General features: G+C 34.5%; 1 protein-coding gene across 16 annotated transcripts in view; it reads left to right on the plus strand.

Annotated features, from left to right (window-relative positions):
* The window catches only part of LOC111075401 (disintegrin and metalloproteinase domain-containing protein 11), a 264,670-nt gene that overhangs the window by 192,874 nt on the left and 49,389 nt on the right, over positions 1–22,407 (plus strand). For 10 of the 16 annotated variants that reach the window (XM_022368691.2, XM_041595880.1, XM_041595881.1 and 7 more), the window contains one exon: positions 1,632–1,770. The exons of 2 other annotated variants lie outside the window; for them this stretch is intronic. In XM_022368691.2, coding sequence (XP_022224383.1) covers positions 1,632–1,749 — 118 coding nt within the window. In that variant the 3' untranslated portion in view covers positions 1,750–1,770. Of the gene's footprint in view, positions 1–897; positions 932–1,631; positions 1,771–22,407 lie in introns of those variants that run through there. 4 more of the 16 variants (XM_041595882.1, XM_022368686.2, XM_022368694.2 and 1 more) reach the window with 3 other exon arrangements.

Here is a 22,407-nt window from a genome sequence, read left to right on the forward strand (position 1 = left end):
TACCACCCAGAAAGAAAGTTTGCCGACCTATAAAGTATGTATGTACATATATTCTTGATCAGCATCAATAGCCGAGTCGATATAGCTATGTTCTCTGTTCGTCCGCCCGTCCGTCTGGATGAGCGCCTAGATTTTAGAGACAATAATGGCTAGAGCAAAATTTTGTATACAGACTTTGGTGGTATCACACTTTCTCTCTCTGTCGCCCTCCCTTCCAAAATCATAGTTTCTCTCTAAACAAGGAAATGCGTAATGCACTGTCTTTCTGTTTTGTCTACGTCCTTGCACAGCTACCACGTCCAGCTGGATTTTCAAAAAAATCAATCTGTCTCTTTTGCGAATAGCGATACCAAAGACAAAGAGATTCCGTAAACGTATAGAAAGTCATTATAGTGCATATAATAACATAAATAACAAACTGAAATAAAAATGTAAACTTATACCAAATGAGAGCCATTTATTAGTACTACTAATTTAATAGTTTCGGGGTAGTACCAAAGCCAAACTAAAAAAGGCAGTATTCTTAACGTTTACATTAAAATAGTAAAAAATTTAGTGTGTGAGTATGCCGAAAACAGAAAGTTTTATTTTTTCCCATTTAACGAATGAACGAATTCCATTTTATTTTCCGTATAATGAAGATCTAAAACTAATGAAACAAGAAGTCATAGAAATTGAATCATTTAATCAATCTTATGTTTGTTGCATCTAAAATGAGTCTTCAGCAAATAATTCGATTGAGAGGATCACTGTGAAGACTGTTTTAAATAGCGAAGCATAAATTGTTTAATAGGCCCATTAGTCTGTATGGGTTAATATTAGTTGTTATCTATTCTATAATTAAAATGTTTTTTAACATTTTAAGGTTTTTTTCAAAAAATTTCTATTCTTTTTCAGCAAAATCCTGGGATGGGATACCAAAAATATTTAAGTCTGCAAACTTTTATACTGAACATTTTATCCATTATATTTAGATTAAAAGAAGAAAAAAGATTACCATTGTCATAGTAAAACAAACGAAAAAAAAAACAGAATACTAAAATCATAATAATAATAAAAAAAAATGTTTACTGCAGTGCAATTGTGAAAATAGTTCTGTTTTGGTTGCACTACGTTAATACGTTAATTTTCAGGCTGAACTTCTTGGCAAAAATAAATGCGCTAGGGTGGAAAGCTTCTACGTGTGCGTGTTTTGGTTCCTAAATATACATATTTATGTTTAAAGTCATACGTACATACATATATAAATCAATTAAGATCCACAAAATTTGTGTGTACATTATGGCCCACTTAGCTATGATAGTTTATATAGATTTTGTAATTCTGTTTTCTCACAATGCGTACAAAATTTGTTTGTTTGCTTGTTTTTTTTCGGCCAACCCACAACCCAACTGTAATAATAAAAACGACGAATTCTCTGCAACGGCAAATTCAATAAATCACCTGGCGTGTCACAACGTAAATCAAAACAATAATAAATTAAATCTGTATGCCACATTATGTGTGTGGGAAAACACGGCTGGTCAATTAAACGAAATCCGCAACTTTCGTATTCTAACACACAAATCACACACAAATTTTAAATCATATGCGCACATATCGAAACAAACGGCTAAATATGTCTCGTATAGAGAACTACCACGGCTCAAATACAGTGTTCCTAGTCGGTGTTCTAATGTCAGTTGTAGGGTTCGTTTTTATAACATTCACCTTAATGGCATTGTGCTACAGGTCAGTTGTAGTACATAGAAACTTCTCCCTGTGTCTGAGGTTAGTTGAAAAGAAGTAATGAAAAAGCCAGCTCTTAATAAAAATACAAATTAAAACCACAAAAAACAACAAAAATTAACTTGAAAATAATTTTCAAAAGTACAAAACAATACTTGTTAAAATATGGAAAGAAAAACAGTCCATTTTTTTTTTATTTTTTTTGCATTTTGATATATATTTTCTGTGTTGTAATGTTAAGTACATGAGCGTTATTATCATTTTTATTTTCATTTAAGCTTCATTAAAGCACTTCTGACTGCCCAAGCCTTCACAATATATAATTTCTAACACAATTACCTCATCAGTCCACAACGTACTATAGTATGTACTTACATATCTTATTATATTATATGATCTGATCTTATAAAAATCATCAGCTACGCAGTGTGAGTTCATTGTTGGCTGAGTTGAACTGATAGATATATTTTTAAAACCGTACTCGAACCGTACATTACACACATATGTGGTAAAAGTGGATGTGTGTAACGCAGAGAAGGAAACGTTTCCGACCCCATAAAGTATATATATTCTTGATCAGCTTCAATAGCCGAGTCGATAGAGCAATGTCTGTCCGTCAGTCCGTCCGTCCGTCTTGTTTGTCGCCTGGATCTCAGAGACTATAAGAGCTAGGACAACCAAGTTTGCTTTCCAGACTCATGTGATATCACACTGAATCAAGTTTGTTTCAAACTTTTGCCACGCCATTCACAATTTTAAAGATACGAAAAAAAAAATCGCAGTAGCGTAGAGAATGACCATATCTACCAGATTGACGAATCGGGATAAGATCTTGTCATTATTATAGCCAGAATGAAGAAATTCATTTTCAGGAGCTAAACCCTCGCTCTTACATTGTAGATGTAGAATAAACATTGTGGATGTAGATGACAGATGTAGCAAATAAAATTAAAATGTATTAAAATTCCCCATATCATAAGCTCATATATTTATAAACTGACTGAGTACGGGTATAAAAGTAGAGTCGCGCCACAACAGCGACTCACAACGTTCCTTCTCGTTTTTTCTATGAATTGGCTAATTACACTACCTGACAAAATTTGTCCTCTTCCAACTTAACCAACTTTTTTTCACAGATTTGGGGCTTAAACAAGCTTAATGAAATTTTTTTTCTATCAAAAATGGTTTTTCAAGGATAAATGGTTTTTATTAATGTTTTTTTTCAGAGGTAGCGCTTTTTTTCACATAACTTAAGTATCTTATATATGGTTGTAATCATTTTTGCCATTCTGATCATTCGATAAATGCAGCTATGAAGTGGACCTGAACATTGTGTAGCTCTAGCTTACAGTCTGGGAAATATTAAGTTTTTCAATGCAAAATTTATGGTTTTTCTTCGGGTCCACTTCATAGCTGCATCTGATCAGAATGGAAATATTTATTAAAACCAGATGTAAGATAGTCAAGTTATGTGTGAAAGAAGGCGCTATCATTGAGAAAGCACGTTCGTTTTTCGGGTGTTTTGGGTGTCCGTTACTTCGGCTCAGCAATGATCGTAATGATTATGAGCAAAAACGCAAATGAGTAACCTCCGCTCGTTGATTTTATTCAAGTCAAGAAGCGGTCGGCACACAGCCATGCACATGTGTACGAAGACCTCTTCGGCTGGAAATTTTGCACCGTTCGGCTCTTTGGGTCGAATCTGTTGGCATCGACTTTGCATGTATGCGTGTAAACCCTTTCACATACATGTTGGATATGATTGTATTGTATACGAAACTGCGATTTGTGAGCTGAGTTTATTCAACGCTGAGTATTTTTAGTGATTATATATGAGTAAAGCAAGAAAGTGATTCGGAAGAAGCGTCTGACAGCGCAAGTTGAGTTTAATCAACGCTGAGTATTTTTGACCGATTCCATGTGAGTAAAAACTTTAGCTCATGAGTAAATCAAGAAAAATGTGATTTTTGCAGTTCTCTGGTGTCGACTGCGCAGCCCAAGATATTTTCCTATGCACATTGCATACGACGTTGCCGGCCCCCGATATATGGTGATCTTTTAAAGTTCTCGCATAGTTAAGCCAGAGGCATGCGCACTTTCACCGCTACAGTGGGTTTGTTTTTTTCAGAGCTTCTAGTAATGTTTTCGGCTAGTGTGATCACGCTCTGAGTAAATACGATGAGTTGTAAAACATTTTTCAAACGGAAACTAATCCGAGCTTTTCTGACAGACTCAACAATTCATAATGAAAATATGTTTTATTTGTTTGAGACTTAAAAATTAATTTCTACCTATTTATTTTTATAAACTGAGAAAAATGTTCAATAAATTTGTAAGCCCGGTACTTAAAGAGAAAAGGCATACATATACTATAAGGATACAGATATATAATAGTTTTTTTTTTACATGTGTATGTAACTTCCAGAAGAAAGCGTTTCCGTCCCTCCTTCTGTGCTCCCGTCTTCCACCTGTGGGAGTCTAGACTCTAAACTGTAGACTCTACATTAACCAAACTGTGTGTGCAAATTTATTTAACTGACTGACAGACTGCTGCAAACATATTTAAAGATTCTGCCAAGCTCCACAACACTACAAAAATTGGCGAAATTTTACGCATCTACAATTTTGAAGACACGAGAAAAAAAGCGAGCAACCAGAATTATTAAAAATATATTTATTGTCTAGATTATTTCAGAATTTGGATCTGATCGGGTCATTATTATAGCCAAAATAAAAAAAAAATAATTTCCCATAACTGACTCCCCAACCTCGGACTCGCTCTCTCTGTCTGTCTCTACCTATCTACGCATCGCATCGCATACACACAAAGTTGTTTGCAAGTGTTGGGCTTTCGGTATGCTGGTACGCAGCACAAGCTGTGTATGGATACAAGAATTGGTTTTCACCGCTGGGAGCAATTACAAAAACAAAAGAGCTCACGGAGCAATGGGCCTCGGTACCCCTGCCATTAAGTATATATGTATATTCTTGATCAGCATCAATAGCCGAGTAGATATAGCCATGTCTGTCTGTCCCTCCGTCTGTCCGTCTTGTTTGTCGTCTACCAAATTTTGTTTCCAGACTTATGTGATATCACGCTGCTACAACTGTATTTCAAAATTTCGTATATGTATCTATAATATACATTGTAGATGTAGACAGCAGATGTAGCAAAAAAATTTAAAATGTAAATATTTTTTTTTTAATTCTAAAATTTTACAAAATCATAAGCTCAAAAATGTATATACTGACTGAGTACGGGTATTAGTAGAGTCGCGTCCCCAGAAGCGACTCACACATTCCTTTTTTTTTTTTTTTCTACGGCAGACCTTTTTTTTAAGAATAAAAATAAATGGATTTTTTTAAAGCTTTTTCCGGAGGTAGCGAGTACGGGTATTAAAGTAGAGTTGCGTCTACAGAAGCGACTCACAACGTTCCTTCTCGTTTTTTTTTCTACAGCAGACCTTTTTTTAAAGAATTAAAAATAATGGGATTTTTGTAAAGCTTTTTTTTGCACATAACATAAGTATCTTGCATTTGGTTGTAATAAAGTTTGCCATTCTTAAAAGCTAATAAGCGCAGCTATAAAGTGGACCTGTAAATTTTTTAGGTTCAGCTTGTCTTCTGGGAAATATACAGCTTTCAAGTTCAAAATTAATGATTTTGGGTTATTTTTTTTATCAGAAACGATAGGGAAAGCAGCGACTCACAGCTGCAGAAACAAATTTGAGATCTAGGCGCTTACGAGATGGACGGACGGACTGACAGACATGGATATATCCACTGAGCTACTGATGCTGATCAAGAATATATATTTTTTATCGGCTCGGAAACGTTTTCTTCAGTGCTTTACGCTCATCCACTTCGACCAAAAGTCTTATATACCCTTTAACTCTTCGAGTACCGGGTATACAAATTGGTTTGGTTCTACGAGTATAAATGGTGTTGAATAGTGTTATTATTGTGTTCTTTTACACGATTTTAAATATTAACTAAATTATATGAATGATAAATCGCGGCTGAGCCCTGACAAGTAATTTTATATGTATAAAATACCGTTCAATATGCCGCCGAACACATATGTATATACAAAAAAAAACATATTTTTATCATATATTTATACCCGTACTCAAAAAAGAGTTAAGGGGTATATTAGATTTGTGGTAAAAGTGGATGTGTGTAACGCAGAGAAGGAAAATTTTCCGACCCCATAAAGTATATATATTCTTGATCAGCATCAATAGCCGAGTCTGTCCGTCCGTCCGTCCGTCCGTCCGTCTTGCTGAGCGCCTGGATCTCAGAGACTATAAGAGTTAGGGTAACCAAATTTGGTTTCCAGACTCATGTGATATCACACTGCTACAAGTGTATTTCATAATTTCGCCCCGCCCCCTTCCGCCACCACAAAGAACGAAAATCTGTGGCAGGCACAATTTTAAAGACACGATAAAACTAAACGCAGTATCGTAGAGAATGCCCATATTTAACAGATTGCCAAATCCGAACTAGATCGGATCATAATTATAGCCAGAATGAAGAAATTAATTTTCTGTTGCTTCCCCTGCCCCCTCCTGACCCCAACAACGCAACTCATTTTCCTTCTCGCTCGCACATTCTGCCGCGTTCAGTGCACGAGCAACCCCTAGCGGAGGAGATGTAGAATCTAAATGGTACATGTAGAATATACATGTTAGATGTAGAATATACATTGAATATGTAGATGTAGATAACAGATGTAGCAAACAAATTTAAAATGTAAAATTTTTTTTTTTTTTAATTCTAAATAATTATATGCTCAAAAATGTATATGCTGACTGAGTACGGGTATATGTAGAGTCGCGTCCCCAGAAGCGACTCACACGTTCCTTCTCGTTTTTTATTCATTTTATGTGGTTATTTAAATAATTTCTTAAGCATTGATCAATTCCAACGTAATAAGGGCTTTCCACGACCTTAGGTTATGTTAGGTAAAGGCAGTATCTTGTGAAGTAAGGTCAGTCCCATCCGGTGGCTTGGATATATTTGGACCAGATCCCTGGCTGTGTTTCTGATAGGTCCGAAATGTCCGTGAGGAAAGGAGCCCCAAGAAGCCGAAATCTACGGATTTCCAGGGCCGGTAGTGACAGGAAAAGTTGGGAACCGACGCCTTCTCTTCCTCGTCCCGACATCTGCAGAAATCATTGTGAGGGATTGACAGTCTGATGGCGAATATGCCAATCTGCCAATATCAAGGGCTTTGATAGCTGCTTTGCTGTCCGACGCCCACTAAGTATCTGTGTAAAGAGAGCTCGGAGACAATAGAAATGGCCTTTTTGATTGCTACAGCCCCCGCTTGAAACACAGCACAATGATCCAGGAGCCTGAAGCAATGACCGTCCAAGCGGCCGTCTTACTTTGAGCCATCAATGTTAATATGGGCTGCACTTGCAGATCCTGGTAAGCTCATCTCCCAGTCCTCCCTAAGTGGGATTAAAACCTGGAAAGGCGTCAAGAAGTGATCACTCGGGAAACAGAAATCTGTTCTCACTGGTAATTGTGGGAGTCTTTTCAAGATGCCCGAGTGCCGAAATGCGGATATTTTCCAATTTTGGGATTCTTTCATTCTGAGAGTGGAAAGTGTTGCAACCTTTTTTCCCATGAGCTCCACAGGTACATCATGGTATCGAGTGCTTAGCCTGGGATAGTGCGTAGCCCGCGAGTAATACATAGCTCTGCCATGCGTTAAATTCGACTCAGTTTATTTAAACATTTTTTTTTTGTCTAGGGTCGGCCATAAAAACAACACTCCATGCCACTCCCAAACTATATATGGGGTAATTCCCCATTTAAGTCCGATGGTTTTTTTTTTTCCAAGGAATGTACCTTTATACACCCTTTCCTTTATGCTCAGTTTCCCATCGAGCTTTCTGTAGAGGATCAGTCACAGATACTTGGCATCGTTCCTAAAGACTAGCGTTACGTCAACGAGTTTTTGGGGATGTTACTGTCGGAATTTTGTACTTCCTAGTGAAAAGCACTAGTTCCGCTTTGGACGGACTCACACTTGAGACAGTTTTTTGAGAGTAGTTGTCATACACTCGCTAGCGTCTATAGAAGTTTCCCCGAGAATTCTATGGCAACATCATCAGCATACTCCATCATGCTGCAGAAGGGCCACCAAAGTGTACTCCCTACTTAATTTTGTCTTCAGTACTTTGCGTTTATTCCGGTTTCTTCCGGCCCCTCGTTTTGCCAGCATTTCCTAAGCGCCTCACTGCAAGCCTCAGTAAATATCCTTTACCCACGGAAGTCGCTTATCGCCGAGCGTAATAAACACTGGGATTTCTTGTTAACGATGGATTATTTTGGCCTACTGGAGATGCCCAATCCTTGGGACCAGTTTAAAGGGTTTTTAAGCTGTTAACACGAACTATTCTTACTGGGGAACGATTTCCACCAAAAAAAATGTTCAGCTACTGAGATTTCGATGAGTACTGGTTTTATTTGGTAAAATGTGCAGTTTATATAGTTTTGATAGTTACAATTGTTACCTAAGTTCTACAGATATTATATGAGTCAATGCTCATATTAATGGTTTTATCATATGAGCTATAGATACATTCCGGTTCCTGTTGCATATTTATTTAGTTGAGCGGTACATTTATACTATGATCTCAGCGCCATATGGCCAACTATGGTACTATGGTACGTAGGTCTAAGGTACGATTAGAAGAAATCGTGCCCATGTTCATGTGTGAACATTCATTATAATACGGTTCTCGAAAATCTCTTAACTTAAGGAGTGTTCTTAATGGCCCCTCCAGAATACTATGTTCTTCTGTATTTTGTGAGAGGCAAGTGTGAGGTCCAGGACCTCCTTACGATTTTTAATAATAAAGGTGAGGTAATATGTGTTTAACTGAAAAGGATTATGGGTAGACCTCTCGGAGAGCTACCACCGCCTTCATGTAAAGGACCGCTGAGCGATGGAGCTTTATTGCGTTTGTTTTTATTTTAATATTTAGGAATCGGCATATTTGAAGCACGGCAAACGTATTATTCGACTCACTTCTCATCCCAGCAACCCCAATTTTCCAAAGTGAAGAGTGGCCAAGGCACTAGTTAATAATAAAATAAAATAAATGGGAACGATGTGAGTCGCTGCTGTGGCCAGGAATCTACTTTTATACCCGCACAAAGTCAGTTTATATGTGAGCTTATGATTTATGTGGTATTTTTAAATACTTTATCTGTTTACATTTCTTCATATTTAATTCTTCATCTACAACTGTCTTCTTATAAATCCGCCAGAGGGCGTAAACTGATGAAGAGTGTGTGAGCGAAAGAGAGAATGTACAGAGAAAGTAGCGCGACAGAGATGGAAAGGGTCGGGATAGCCACTGAAAATTAAATTTTTTCATTCTGGTTATAATAATAGTCCGATCTGAAACAGATTTAACAATCTGGTAGATATGGTCCTTCTCTACGATACTGTGTTTTTCGACCACAAATCTAATGCCCCTTAACTCTTAACTCTTAATGAACTATCTAAGTATTCAAAACTATAAAACAAAAAAAACCAGCAAGCCCGATTCCCCAGGGCACTCACTAGTTCATGCAAATTTATAACACACTTGATTCAACACACTAGAATAGATATACATTCAAAGTGGATTTGACAAAAAATATCAACTCAATAACACCAAAAGATTTAGATAACTCCAAAATGTGCTCACTTTGAGAGAAATACCGCTGCAGAAATTATTCAAAAAGAGCTAAAACGTTGTGAGGCAAGGGCCGCCTAGTCAGTATATATGTAATCTTATGATTCTATACAATCAGGCAGGCTCCGGTTTTCACATTCACTTTGCGTTTTACTTTTCAGGAAAAAGTCATACTTTTCATTTCAAGGAGCTCTGGAATCCATTTTTGTGAATTTGTTTACTCTTTGTACTGTTAAGCGCCAAATTTACTGCTGTTATACCCACGCGTTAGTGCCAGCTCATACCAAAATTCCTATGTTATGGTTAACAGAGATTTATCGATAGCCAAATCAAGCCGCCACAACATACTTTATATTGTCAGAAAAGCTTCTTTCTGGATGCTATACACATCAATTTACCAAAAAAATATCCCTATACTCCTTGAGTAATTCTTGGTTTACCCAGGCAAGAGTCCCTGAATTACACTACCCGACATCATTTTGCCGCTTCGAATCAAACGAACTTTTTTTATAGATTTTGACGATTAAAACATGCTTAGTGCTAATTTTTTATCTATGGCACAATTTTTTTGTTAATTTTAGAAAACTGTTATTTTTTAAGCTAGTTTCAGAGGTAGCGCTTTATTTTTTCGCATAACTTATGTATCTTACATTTAGTTGCAAAAAAATGCAGCAATAACTAAAACCCATTCCCTTTTTGATTTTACCTTACCGTTTGGGAACAATTTAACTTTCAAATGCAAAAATGATGATTTTTATTGCTCATTAAAATCTATGGAGAGACGGCTGTCAACAAAAAACATAAGGCTTACAAGAAAATCGTAGCACCTTTCAGAGGATTTTGTATTCGTGGTGATAGAATAGATACACATGAAGATATAGCGAGTCAAAGTATAAATTTTGAACATTTTTACAATTACTGCAATTTTGGATTTAAAAAAAAAAAGGTTCGTATTGTATGGTTTTATTTTCAGACATGAACTTTTTAGCCGCATCTATTTCTAAAAAAATAAGCTACTAATAAATAAAAGAGTTTAAAGATTGCCAACAGTACGATTTTTGTAGTAAATGTACCTAACCTCATATCACAAAGCAATGTTTGTTTACTTGGTATGTAATGCCAATTTTGCTGCATATAAAAATAAAAAATTTTAAAACAAGCATTGCTTGGTGGGCCATCAACGGTAAAATGTGATTTTCGGAGGTTTGGTCAACCAATTTTAGATTAGTCGTCTCTTCATAGATTTTAATGAGCAATACCTTTAACGACGCCGAATAAATACGCCTATGCACAAAAAGTAAAAGACCCAGGAGATAATTATTTTTCGACTCATTTCGAATCATCATTTTATGGATTTCTTTATAGATGCATTAATCAGCATTTCAGAATGGCAACAATAATTACAGCCAAAAATTAAAAAAATTCATTAATTACAAAATTACAAAAATTACAAAAATTCATTAAAAAAAGTTCTGCCATTGAAAAAAAGCATAGTTCCTTAAAAAAAAATGTAAAGCTCCCAATCTATAAGAAAAAGTTGGTTTGGTTCGAAGCAAAAAAAATTTCAGTTTGTCCAGTAGTGTTATTAATCGAGCCTTCAACGATATATTTCCATAAAAAAAACAATGTTTAATAAACATGCACTTTGTTTTTGAATGATTGCTAATATTGGCATAGCAGGGTCGCACAAACTTATATTTCATACATATAAGTGGCATTAGTTATGCAAAAGCTTTTACTTTTTAAGACAAAAAAACAAAAACAACCATAGGATATGAAACACTTACTTAACACATTCACACATTCAAGACGCCACACCCCCAGAAATTAAGCATCATGCACTATTGTACTATTTTCACAATGTATTCAATTGTAATCGACGTAGTTTATCTTTAATCAGTCACTTAGCTGTAGCAGTATGAAATTACTATACATTTTATATTACAAGACAACATTTTTTTTATTTCTTCTAAATAGGGATCTTGTTTAAGTTTATATTTTTAAATATTTTTCCTGGTTACACCAGTCAGCACCATTTTTCCGCTTCGAACAAACTAACTTTTTCGGATAGATTTTGGGTTATGGTATTTTTTCAAATATTTTTTCAGAATTCACATACTGCTGATTTAAAAAATATTCCCCAATTCATATGTAATATTTTGAAATACGGTATGGGTCTATGTTCAGTATCTACTGAACTGTAATAGTTCAAAATACAAATTAATCTTCTCATGTTATATTTAAATATCAGTGGCATATATTTTATCTACTCAAAGCTCTGAGTTTTTTGGCATTTAAAAAACCGTATTTAAATAAAAGACGCGTTTGAGTTTGAATTGAGTCAGTAAAAAAAATGTTTTGTTATTTTGATTCTTTTAGTTTTAGTTGGGATACTAATTTAAATGTGTTATTTTATATCAGTTAGATACTTTCACTCACCTATCAACAGTATTAATAAACTTTTTGTAATTTAAATTTTAAATCTGGTTAAAAGATATTATCATTCCCATTAGTTTAGAGTGCCGTGTCAGTTAATCCGAAATTTTTTAATTATGCCATGCATGAAATCTTTCTTAGTCTTTTCACGGACTTTAATAATCTTTATCACCTAATCTATGTATAATCTCTCTTCTACACCCGCACTAAGAAACTTTATTCCAAATTACGTGTAGAGTATTTATAATTATAAAGTAGCATTGCGTCTACCTGGTTTTATACGGTTAATCTTGAAACTTACATTTTGTATATATGCGGCAGTGCCCATTAGTCAGGTTACCAGGACGTGTCCTACTATATATGAAATTCATGTGTTTGTGCGTAAAAGTCATGGCCTGAAATAACTGCATGAACACAGCCGAATAGTCTCTGTGGCACAGTAATACTTAGACACCACGTCTCAGTTATTTAACCCGAGTCCGACTACCACCTGCTTTAAATCTTTTGTTTTTCTGGCAAAGAAAAAGATAAGTCAATAATAGCTCTATTCGTTTTGCCTTCTGTCTGAAAGTATTTATTTGCGTATGCATATATGTCATACATATTGCAATACGTGCATTTTTACATTCGCCTATAAGGTCGTGCGCAATAAGCGACACCGTCGCTGGTGTGTGGACAGGCGGAACAGAACAGACGATCGGATATGCATAGTATACAAACCCACACATACCTAAAAAGGTTTCTTCCTAAAAAGTTATTTTACACAGTTAAACAACGAATTTAGCTATGCGTAATGCTTCCACTAATTGTTTGTGACTTAAGGCGATGCGAGTGTCCCTGAGTAAAATTAGTAAGACTAGCGAAAGTACGAGTGTATCTATTATTTGAAATATTCTGTGTATTCATGCTGGTCCCTAGGATAGTCTTGATGTCGCAAGGCGACTAATATATATATACACAGTACATAAACGTCCAGACATAATCACAGCTGAATATTATGTTTATAGTTTTATTCCTTTTGACAATATTTTCCTGCTTTACTGTAGATTCAAATAACATCGATATATAAATATTTTTATATTCCTTTTTTAGTCACCAATTATAAATGTAAATGATTACTCTTATTGAGGGAAAGCGCAAAATTTGAAAAAAAGGCTTTGCAAATGATTGCCATTTGTGTATGTTATCGTTGTCGTAAACGGTAATCTTGTTGACATTTTCATTACTACTTTTTTCAGTTTAGTCTGATGCTTACCAACACTATAATCTAGCAACAACATAGACATCAAGCCGTAACAGCAAAAAAGTATACGTAATATCTTAAACTCTTCATGGGGTTAATTACGTAATTTTATTAATATTTCTAATCGAAAGATTTATGAACTTTGATTTTCAAAAATATTCGAGTCTGTTATTAAATAATCTTACCAAAAACATTTGTCAACTATTAATGTTAAGGCTTGATAATATGTATACATATGTGCATATATTTACGTATATTTATGTATTTATAAAAAACAGAGATCATAGTCACTATCCTTCAATTCACAATTTATAATATTTATACTGACGCCCTAAGCCCCTTTAACTTGAAGCCCAAAGCAATAAGCATACATCCATAGTTAGGGTCTACAGTGTACAGTGGCTCACATTATAAAGTATGCAGAGCATTCATTGCCTTTTAAGGCTTTGTAATAACGAAATGACCAACAATACAATATTGTTAAATATTGTATACATACATACATCGAATATAAAATGTCTTTAAATTAAGAAAAAAAAAAGTATTTGGCTCTAATGGTATAGCTAATTTTAGCAAAATATATATTCACTAAAGCTTGACTCATATTTATTGAAAGAAATGTAGTCCAGGAAGAATTTTATTAGTGTACGTCATTATGTATTTTATTTCATTGTTATATAGTCGATAAAAAAAAGTTGGGGTTGCCTTTTTCTACTTTAAGAAAAAAGAAAACGGCTGCCAATAGACATCAAGCCGTAACAGCAAAAGCGTATACGTATACGTAAACTCTTTATGGGTTACCTAATTTTATTAATATTTCTAATTGAAAGATTTATGAACTTTGATTTTCAAAAATATTCGAGTCTGTTATTGATTGCGCCCCAAAACTTTTTATATATCTGCAAGATCGCCTTTACATCTTTTCAAAACTGCAAAAACTACATTTTCAGCAAAACGATTGGCTTTGGGAACAGTGGAAGATATGTTAAAAAAGATTTTTTTAATGCGCAAAAAAAGATTTGCTATATGGGCATTTCCATTGAAAGATCTACGCTGAGAACAAAATTATAAGTCAATGAAAACAAATTTCACATAGTTTTGTCCCTATATTATTTTATAAATTGAATTTAAACTTAATTAATTTTTTTGTATTTTTTGCTATCTTATCCCCATCCGTTTTATTTTGGCTTTTTCACATTCTGGAAATGCCCATATATGAATTAAATTATTCTCAGTGCAAATCAATAAAACGTTAAACAGGCAACATGCTTCGTGCCTGTTACTTTGTGCAAACGACGCGTGAGAGTCTTTTTTTTATTATTCAGGCTATTATAATTATCCGATCGGAAGCAACCAGATTTTGTTATCTAGTAGATAATATCAGCTTATGCATTCTTGAACTATACACACGCCGTGATTTTCATCGATACATATGTACATAGGTTTTCAATGAGCCAAACAACAGGTGCGCTTAAACTTTTTAAGTTCATTCTGGGCTTAATAATATTTTGTTCTCAACGATTTTTGGGTATCTAGTAGATATAAATATTTTTAACTTGAATTAGATCAGAAGATTTTTTGCTGGAGACGAGTGTAGTGAGGTGTACATGCTCTACGCTTAAACTGTTTTAAATTTGATTAAAAATCAAATCTGTTAAGAATGCCAGGAAATTAAATGAATACGTTTCTAAATTCATTCGTCTGCCTTGATTAAACTCAATATTTTTTCATTACTTTATAATATTAATTATTTTTCTGATCTAGATACTAGATGGCCAACGAACCTTCGACAAAAAAACAGGAACTGCAGGAAATGCACATCATTCTTAGTTAATTCTATCAAAGAGAACAACATGAGTATGTTTAAATTTTTTATGTGCAAAATTTAAACTTTGAAATTCATTTAAAGTTCGAAATTTCAAAAGTCAAAAGACCAATAGTTTCTGCACGTCAATTTTTGATAAATAGAGTCAATCGAGAAATCTATTTATTCTTGTCAATAGAATGGATATACCTGAAAATAAAGCAACCCTAAGTTGATGTTTTATATAATTTTTAATGTGGAATTAACTTTGCCATTTAAAAAAAAATTTTATTGTATTTATACATCAAATGTCAACCTCATAGATACTTATCATTAAAGTCGTAACAAAAAATTAAAGGTACGAATTATTTAGTAAGTCAACCCCATTTACAATTACAGTGACCAATTCCAATTTTGCTATATGTACAGTAAGCACACATATTATTCGTACACCTATATAATTTTAGCTTGAAACTCTATAACTTGTCGTACGGTTAAGCTCAAAAGAAAAAAATCAATTTTATATCAATGATCAACAAAATTGTATACTATCTGCTCATAAAAAATGATTTAGTTTTCTTCTATGGTATCCTTATAAAAATTAACTAATAGCTATATGACATTAGACTTAGCCAATTTCGCTGCGAAGAGAGGGATAGCATGAGAGACAAAATTCAACATTATTTAAGGCTTTAAGAAGAACAACTGAGGCACTATTTGATACAAAATTATGTTTTCAAGTAAAACACAGCCAGCAAAATTGTATCCGCAGAGTAAAACAATAGATAAGTTCTGGCGCAGCGCTGCTCCCAGCTCAACTGCGAATCCAGCTTGACGCATATACTTCTCTCGCTCTAACTGCAGGCATTCCCCATAAGTACATCTCTATTTCTCCAGCTAGTCAGTTAGCAAAGTCTAATGTCAGCTATTAAGCAAAAAAAGTCACTTTTTAACGTACATAAATTATTCGTACAGTCGTTTAGTTCTTCAAGTAATATTTGAATATTACAGCTAAAAAATACAACTGAGCTTTTTTTCCGCATTCAGTCCGTATTATGTCTAAAAGGCCTCGGCCCAACCTTTCTCCAAAGGTATTGGTGCAAGGTCCAACAAACAAAAATATTTCCTATTTGGATTCACCAGTTATATCACATCTATATATGTATATATAATTGAATCCCTCTTTCCCTTGGTCACGGCATCACGCGTGATCGGCTGGACCGATTTCGCTAATTCTTTTTTTTTTTGTATTTGTTATTGTCAGAAATACAGGGCTGTCAAACGCTTGCTTTATTATACCCGTACTAAAAAAAGAGTTTAGGGGTATATTAGATTTGCGGTAAAAGTGGATATGTGCAACGCAGAGAAGGAAATGTTTCCGACCCCATAAAGTATATATATTCTTGATCAGCATCAATAGCCGAGTCGATAGAGCCATGTCTGTCTGTCCGTCTGTCTGTCTGTCCGTCTTGTTGAGCGCCTAGATCTCAGAAACTATAAGAGCTAGGGCAACCAAATTTGGTTTCCAGACTCATGTGATATCACACTGCTACAATTGTATTTCAAAATTTCGCCCCGCCTCCATAAAGGACGAAAATCTGTGGCAGGCACAATTTTAAAGATACCATAAAACTGAAAATGCAGTATCGTATCACTTCTCAACCATGCAACCACAATGTGCCACAGTGAAACATGGACGGTATAGATAGTTCTAAATAAATTAATCTGGCTTTGGGTTCCCCCAAAAGTCTTGCAAAAAGTAAATAAAGCCATTATGAGAAACCTGAAAAGTGATTATTTTGCTTTAGTTAATAGCACCACCAGAAAGCCAAAGTTTTGGCATAAATTCGAAAAATTAAGTTGGAGACTTGAAACTAGGTAACTCAGATAAATTTCAAACCGGTCTGACCACACACACTCTCACCACCCATATAAGGTGCTCTTTTTATTAGTTTTTGTTGAGTATTACATTATTATTGATGTGATTATTTGATGAGAATTTATATATTCATATATATAAATATGTATGGTTCGTTTAGATAACACCAAATTGAACTTTTTATTTAGGCTGTGAACCAAAATGACTTTTTATACCCGTACTCAAAAAAGAGTTAAGGGGTATATTAGATTTGTGGTAAAAGTGGATGTGTGCAACGCAGAGAAGGAAACGTTTCCGACCCCATAAAGTATATATATTCTTGATCAGCATCAATAGCCGAGTCTATATAGCCATGTCCGTCTGTCCGTCCGTCCGTCTTGATGAGCGCCTGGATCTCAGAGACTATAAGAGCTAGAGAAACCAAATTTGGTTTCCAGACTCATGTGATATCACACTGCTACAAGTGTATTTCAAAATTTCGCCCCGCCCCCTTCCGCCCACACAAAGGACGAAAATCTGTGGCAGGCACAGTTTTAAAGATACGATAAAACTAAAAACGCAGTATCGTAGAGAATGCCCATATCTACCAGATTGCCGAATCTGAATCAGATCGGATCATAATTATAGCCAGAATGAATTAAATTTCATTTGCTTCCCCTCCCCCTCCCGCCCACGACAACGCAACTCATTTTCCTTCTCGCTCGCACACTCTGCCGCGTTCAGTGCGCGAGCAACCCCTAGCGGAGGAGATGTAGAATCTAAATGGTACATGTACAATCTACATGTTAGATGTAGAATAGACATTGTAGATGAGATGTAGATAAAAAATGTGGCAAAAAAATGTAAAATGTAAAATTTATTTTTTTTTTCTAAAATTCTAAAAAATCATGCTCAAAAATTTATATACTGACTGAGTACGGGTATAAGTAGAGTCGCGTCCCCAGAAGCGACTCACACGTTCCTTCTCGTTCTGATAGATTTCGGGATTTAAAAAATTTGTAGTACGTTATTTTTTTTTAAGGTGTAATTTTTTTTTAAAGAATTTTTTCATGGTTTTTTTTCAGAGGTAGTGCTTCTATTTTTCACATAACTTAAGTATCTTAATTATCCTCATTGAGGCGTCTATCTAAAACTAAAAATGTTGGCCAAGAATTATTTTTTTTTTTCGACTTTTCCCGAGTTTTTAAAGTCAGAATGATGAAATTTGAAAGCTTCTTCCAGGCATTAAGCTGCAGATACAGTGTCTGGGTCCGATTTATAGCTGCATTTGTCAGCTTTTCAGAACTGCAAAGTTCTATGCAACCAGAGATAAGATACTTAAGTTATGTGAAAAATAGAAGCACTACCTCTGAAAAAAAAAACATTAAAACCATACCAGATTTTAAAAAATTCTTTAAAAAAAACTAAACCATAAAAAAAACCATAATTCGTTAAAAATTTTTAAACCCCGAAATCTATAAGAAAAAGTCATTTAGGGCCACAGCCTAATTGTCGTGTTGACTAGTGTAATGGCCACTAAAAATGCATATCCTTAAATTTGTCATATTTCACCGAATTGTAAAGAACTTTGCTATTTTGAGAAGATAATTAAAACACCTAGAAGTTAAGCCCAAACACTTTGTGATTACAGCTTACCGTCTGGGAAATATAAAGCATTGAAATGCAAAAATGATGATTTTTGTGCGGTATTTTTTTACGACATTTTGACTTTAAAAACTCAGGAAAAGTCGAAAAAAAAATTATATCCTGTGTCCTCTATTTTTTTGTGTATAGGTGCATTAACTTTACAACCAGACGTAAGATACTAGAGTTATGTGAAAAAAACAAGCGCTACCTCTGAAAAAAGTTTAAAAAAAAATAACAGTTTTCAAAAATTCTTCAAAAAAAAGTTCTGCCATAAAAAAAAAAATATATTATCAAACCATTTCTAAGCCCCAAATCTTTAAGAAAAAGTTCGTTTTGTTCCTTGAGGAAAAATCGTGTTGACTAGTGTTATTGGTTACATATGTTGATTTTGCACAGGCAACTTTTGCCTGTTTGCGTAGCCACAGTTTCCAAATGCCTCAATCCTATAAGTGAGTACAGGTACTAGGTATGCTTTTGCTATCTGCATCCGGATGCTTACTGGTATAAATTGCTTGGTAATATTTCCCTTTCAAAATTGTGGCTTCGATGACGTTGTTCATTAATTTCTTCACCGCAAGTCGGGTGCCATTCCAAAGACGTGGCTGGTTTATATTCCGTAACATAATAGTTACCGATCCGATCTTTAGGTGCAGATTATGAGGTGGCAGTCCAGGCAATTCCATCGAATTTAAGAACTCCGTTGGATAGTTGACAACATCATCTTGGTTAGTAACGGAATCAATCGATTTGTATGTTATTAATTCGCCAGCTATATTATTTTGAATCTGGAAATTCATTTCGTTGACGTCAACGTTTTTGCAGCCAATATAACTCTTTCGCTCAACCATACATTTTAAAATTTCGAGCAATGTTTAGGAAAACCTTCTCGATGAGTTTTGTCTTTGTTTCAGTAAAGTTACAAACATTGGTAGGAAATGTGATGTATCCAGACAATAATATAGTTCGATTTATCCGCTAGCTGCCGCGGTATTAGTTGTTAGCCACAATATACAGGCAAGTTGGTTAAGTTTTGTCTAATTTTGGAAGGCCCAATTTAATACGCACAAAAAAAAAAAACTAACATATGAAAAAATCTGTTTTTATATAAAATTTCTATATACCCCGGCCTTTCTTTTCCATATTTTACATTCACCTCGACAGTCAAGAGAGAGATTCCTGCTTTTCGCATACCAACTCGTAATTAACCGAACATCTAACTTTGATGGGCTGAAAAAATTAAGATTTTGTTTCTAAGAAGTTTTCGAACTTGTGCCAAAATATCGGCTGTCTGGCCGAATGTGATTACAGTGGATAACATTTTAAAGCTTGTAATATTACCTTTTCATAGAGGTACATATATTAGGGTTTTTTTCAAATTAATAGTAAAAACATATATGTATAAACAAAACAAAAAAAACCAAAAATTTGGATTACTTTGATATCACTACTCGACAAAATTGAACTTTTTCTTCCTGCTCTGAACCAAAATTTTTTTTTTTTTAATAGATTTCGGGATTTACAAATTTTTATAATACTATGTTTTTATACCCGTACTCAAAAAGAGTTAAGGGGTATATTGTATTTGTGGTAAAAGTAGATGTCTGTTTATCCGTCCGTTTGTCTGTCTGTCTTGATGAGCGCCTAGATCTCAGAGACTATAAGAGCTAGAGCAATTAGTTTTCCAGACTCATGTGATATCACACTGCTACAAGTGTTCCGCCGCAAATAACGAAAATCTGTGGCAAGCCCAATTTTAAAGATACGATAAAACTAAAGACCAGATTGCCGAATCTCAATCAGATCTTATAATTATAGCCAGAATGAAGAAATTAATTTTCAGTTGCTTCCCCCGCTTCCTACAGGTAGAGACCCGCTCTTCTTTCTCTTTCTCGCTCGCACACTCGTTATGTACGTGAGCGCCCGCTGGCGGAGAAGATGTAGAATATATATGATACATGTAGAATATACATGTTAGATGTAGAATATACATTGTAGATGTAGCAAAAAAATGTAAAATGTAAAGTATTTTATATCTGGTTGCATAGAACTTCTGAACGTACCGCAACCGCAACGCAACATATCGTACGGTATTTTTCAGGTAAAATGAGTTTTGAGTCGTTTTGGTCAAACGGCTACAACTTGGCCGTTTATCCATCGATTCTTACAAACGATTCCTTAAACGACGCCTAATTAGTGCGTCTGTCTAAAAATCAAAATGCATGCCAAGAATTATGTTTTTTTTTCGGCTTTTTCTGAGTTTTTAAGTCTAAATTTCGGAAAAAAACCGCAAATCATGAAATTTGAATTTGAAAGCTTAATATCTTCCAGGCGTTAAGCTGCAGCTACAAATTGTCTGGGTTGGATTTATAGCTGCATTTGTCAGCTTTTCAAAAGTGCAATGTTCTATGCAACCGGATATAAGATACTTAAGTTATGTGAAAATAGAAGCACTAACTCTAAAAAAAAATCCATGATCTTTTATATAAAATTGATTTTTTCTGTTGGGCTTAGCCTTACGCCAAGTGATAGGTGTTCAAACTAGAATAATAAGGGTGTACGAATAATATGTGTGCTTACTGTATAATTCAAAAATGTGAAAACAAGAACTGCTGCTTTGCTGATGATGCCAAGTTAAAATTAGTAAAGTTCGCAGTCAACAAATACCGGCTTTTAATTTAAAAAATATGTTGGGTCTATATTGCGAAATCCAAGGAAGTTATCTCATCCGGACCTACAGCATTATTTTTGTCTCCTGCAAATTCAACTCAAAAGTTTTTATTTTGTTATCGGAAAAGTTTGAAACTAGACATAAAACCATTTAAGTTGTATACAACTGTACCATATTGGGTTTTGTAGTTATACAGCCTCAAATAAAATGGATGCTCTAGGTGCTGTAAGCTGTGAGACTTTGTACATACATATATACATATAAATATGTATTCGAATTGCTTTTATAGCGTGTAAGTCGGGCCAATCTCGATCCACTTTTGCGCTTAGGGCCCAACATAGACGAAACTGACTTTGAGCAATGGTGGTGCTTTCTGCTGAGTGAGCCTGATTTGTTCCGACAAGCTAATATGCTAATTTGCTCATAAGACATTAATGCATTCACGAATACAATGTAAAATACAACTCATTAAGCATTTAATACTTACATTTTTTTTATACGGTATGATCATTGATATTGAATACAGTCACAGATACAAAGCATACACATACAGTACACAAACAGTGTGGAAAATATAAAAAACACTACTGGCACACCACACGATACATGACCACGTGTCTACATCAAAAACTCCTCCATTACCGTCATATACATACATACAAGTGTACATAATTATAATCTCTGCGCAACGGGTCATTTCTGATACCATGCGCTCGCATTACAATAAATATTATCAACATCCTTTTTCTTGCTTCATTGCTGTCCGACAGCATGCACAATACATATTGTCATCAAAGCTTCCAAAAAACTATTAAAATCATTTTCCCGCCTTAATCGATTTCCATTGCCATTTCATCTCGTTTGTATGTACATATGTATTTATTTCTCTCTTTATTTGAAATGGTATTGATGGCATTCTTCTTTCCTTTTCTAAATTTTGGTCGTCTATTTTGATGTTGTATCATTAATGTCTGTAAAAAAGATTGCTTAGAGCGCCCTAATTTAAATTATTTTTGTTCTTTTGTTATGCATTTGCGTGTTTTTAAATAAATATTTTTATTGATTTAACAACAAAAATTAGGAAAAAAATTTTTCTACTACCACACTGGGAACTTTTGGCTTTTTTTTAGTTTAAATTTTATAGAAAATATTTTTTTACGACACATTACGCTAGAACATTACATATATGTACATACATACATAAGTACAGATATTCAAATGTTCATATTCCTACATAGTCAATCCTAATATGTAGGATTATGTATTTTAATGTATTGTTCAGTTTAACAATATATATAGTATATTTGTACTCACATATGT

Source organism: Drosophila obscura, unplaced genomic scaffold (genome assembly GCF_018151105.1).
Source record: "Drosophila obscura isolate BZ-5 IFL unplaced genomic scaffold, ASM1815110v1 contig_87, whole genome shotgun sequence".
NCBI lineage: Eukaryota > Metazoa > Arthropoda > Insecta > Diptera > Drosophilidae > Drosophila > Drosophila obscura.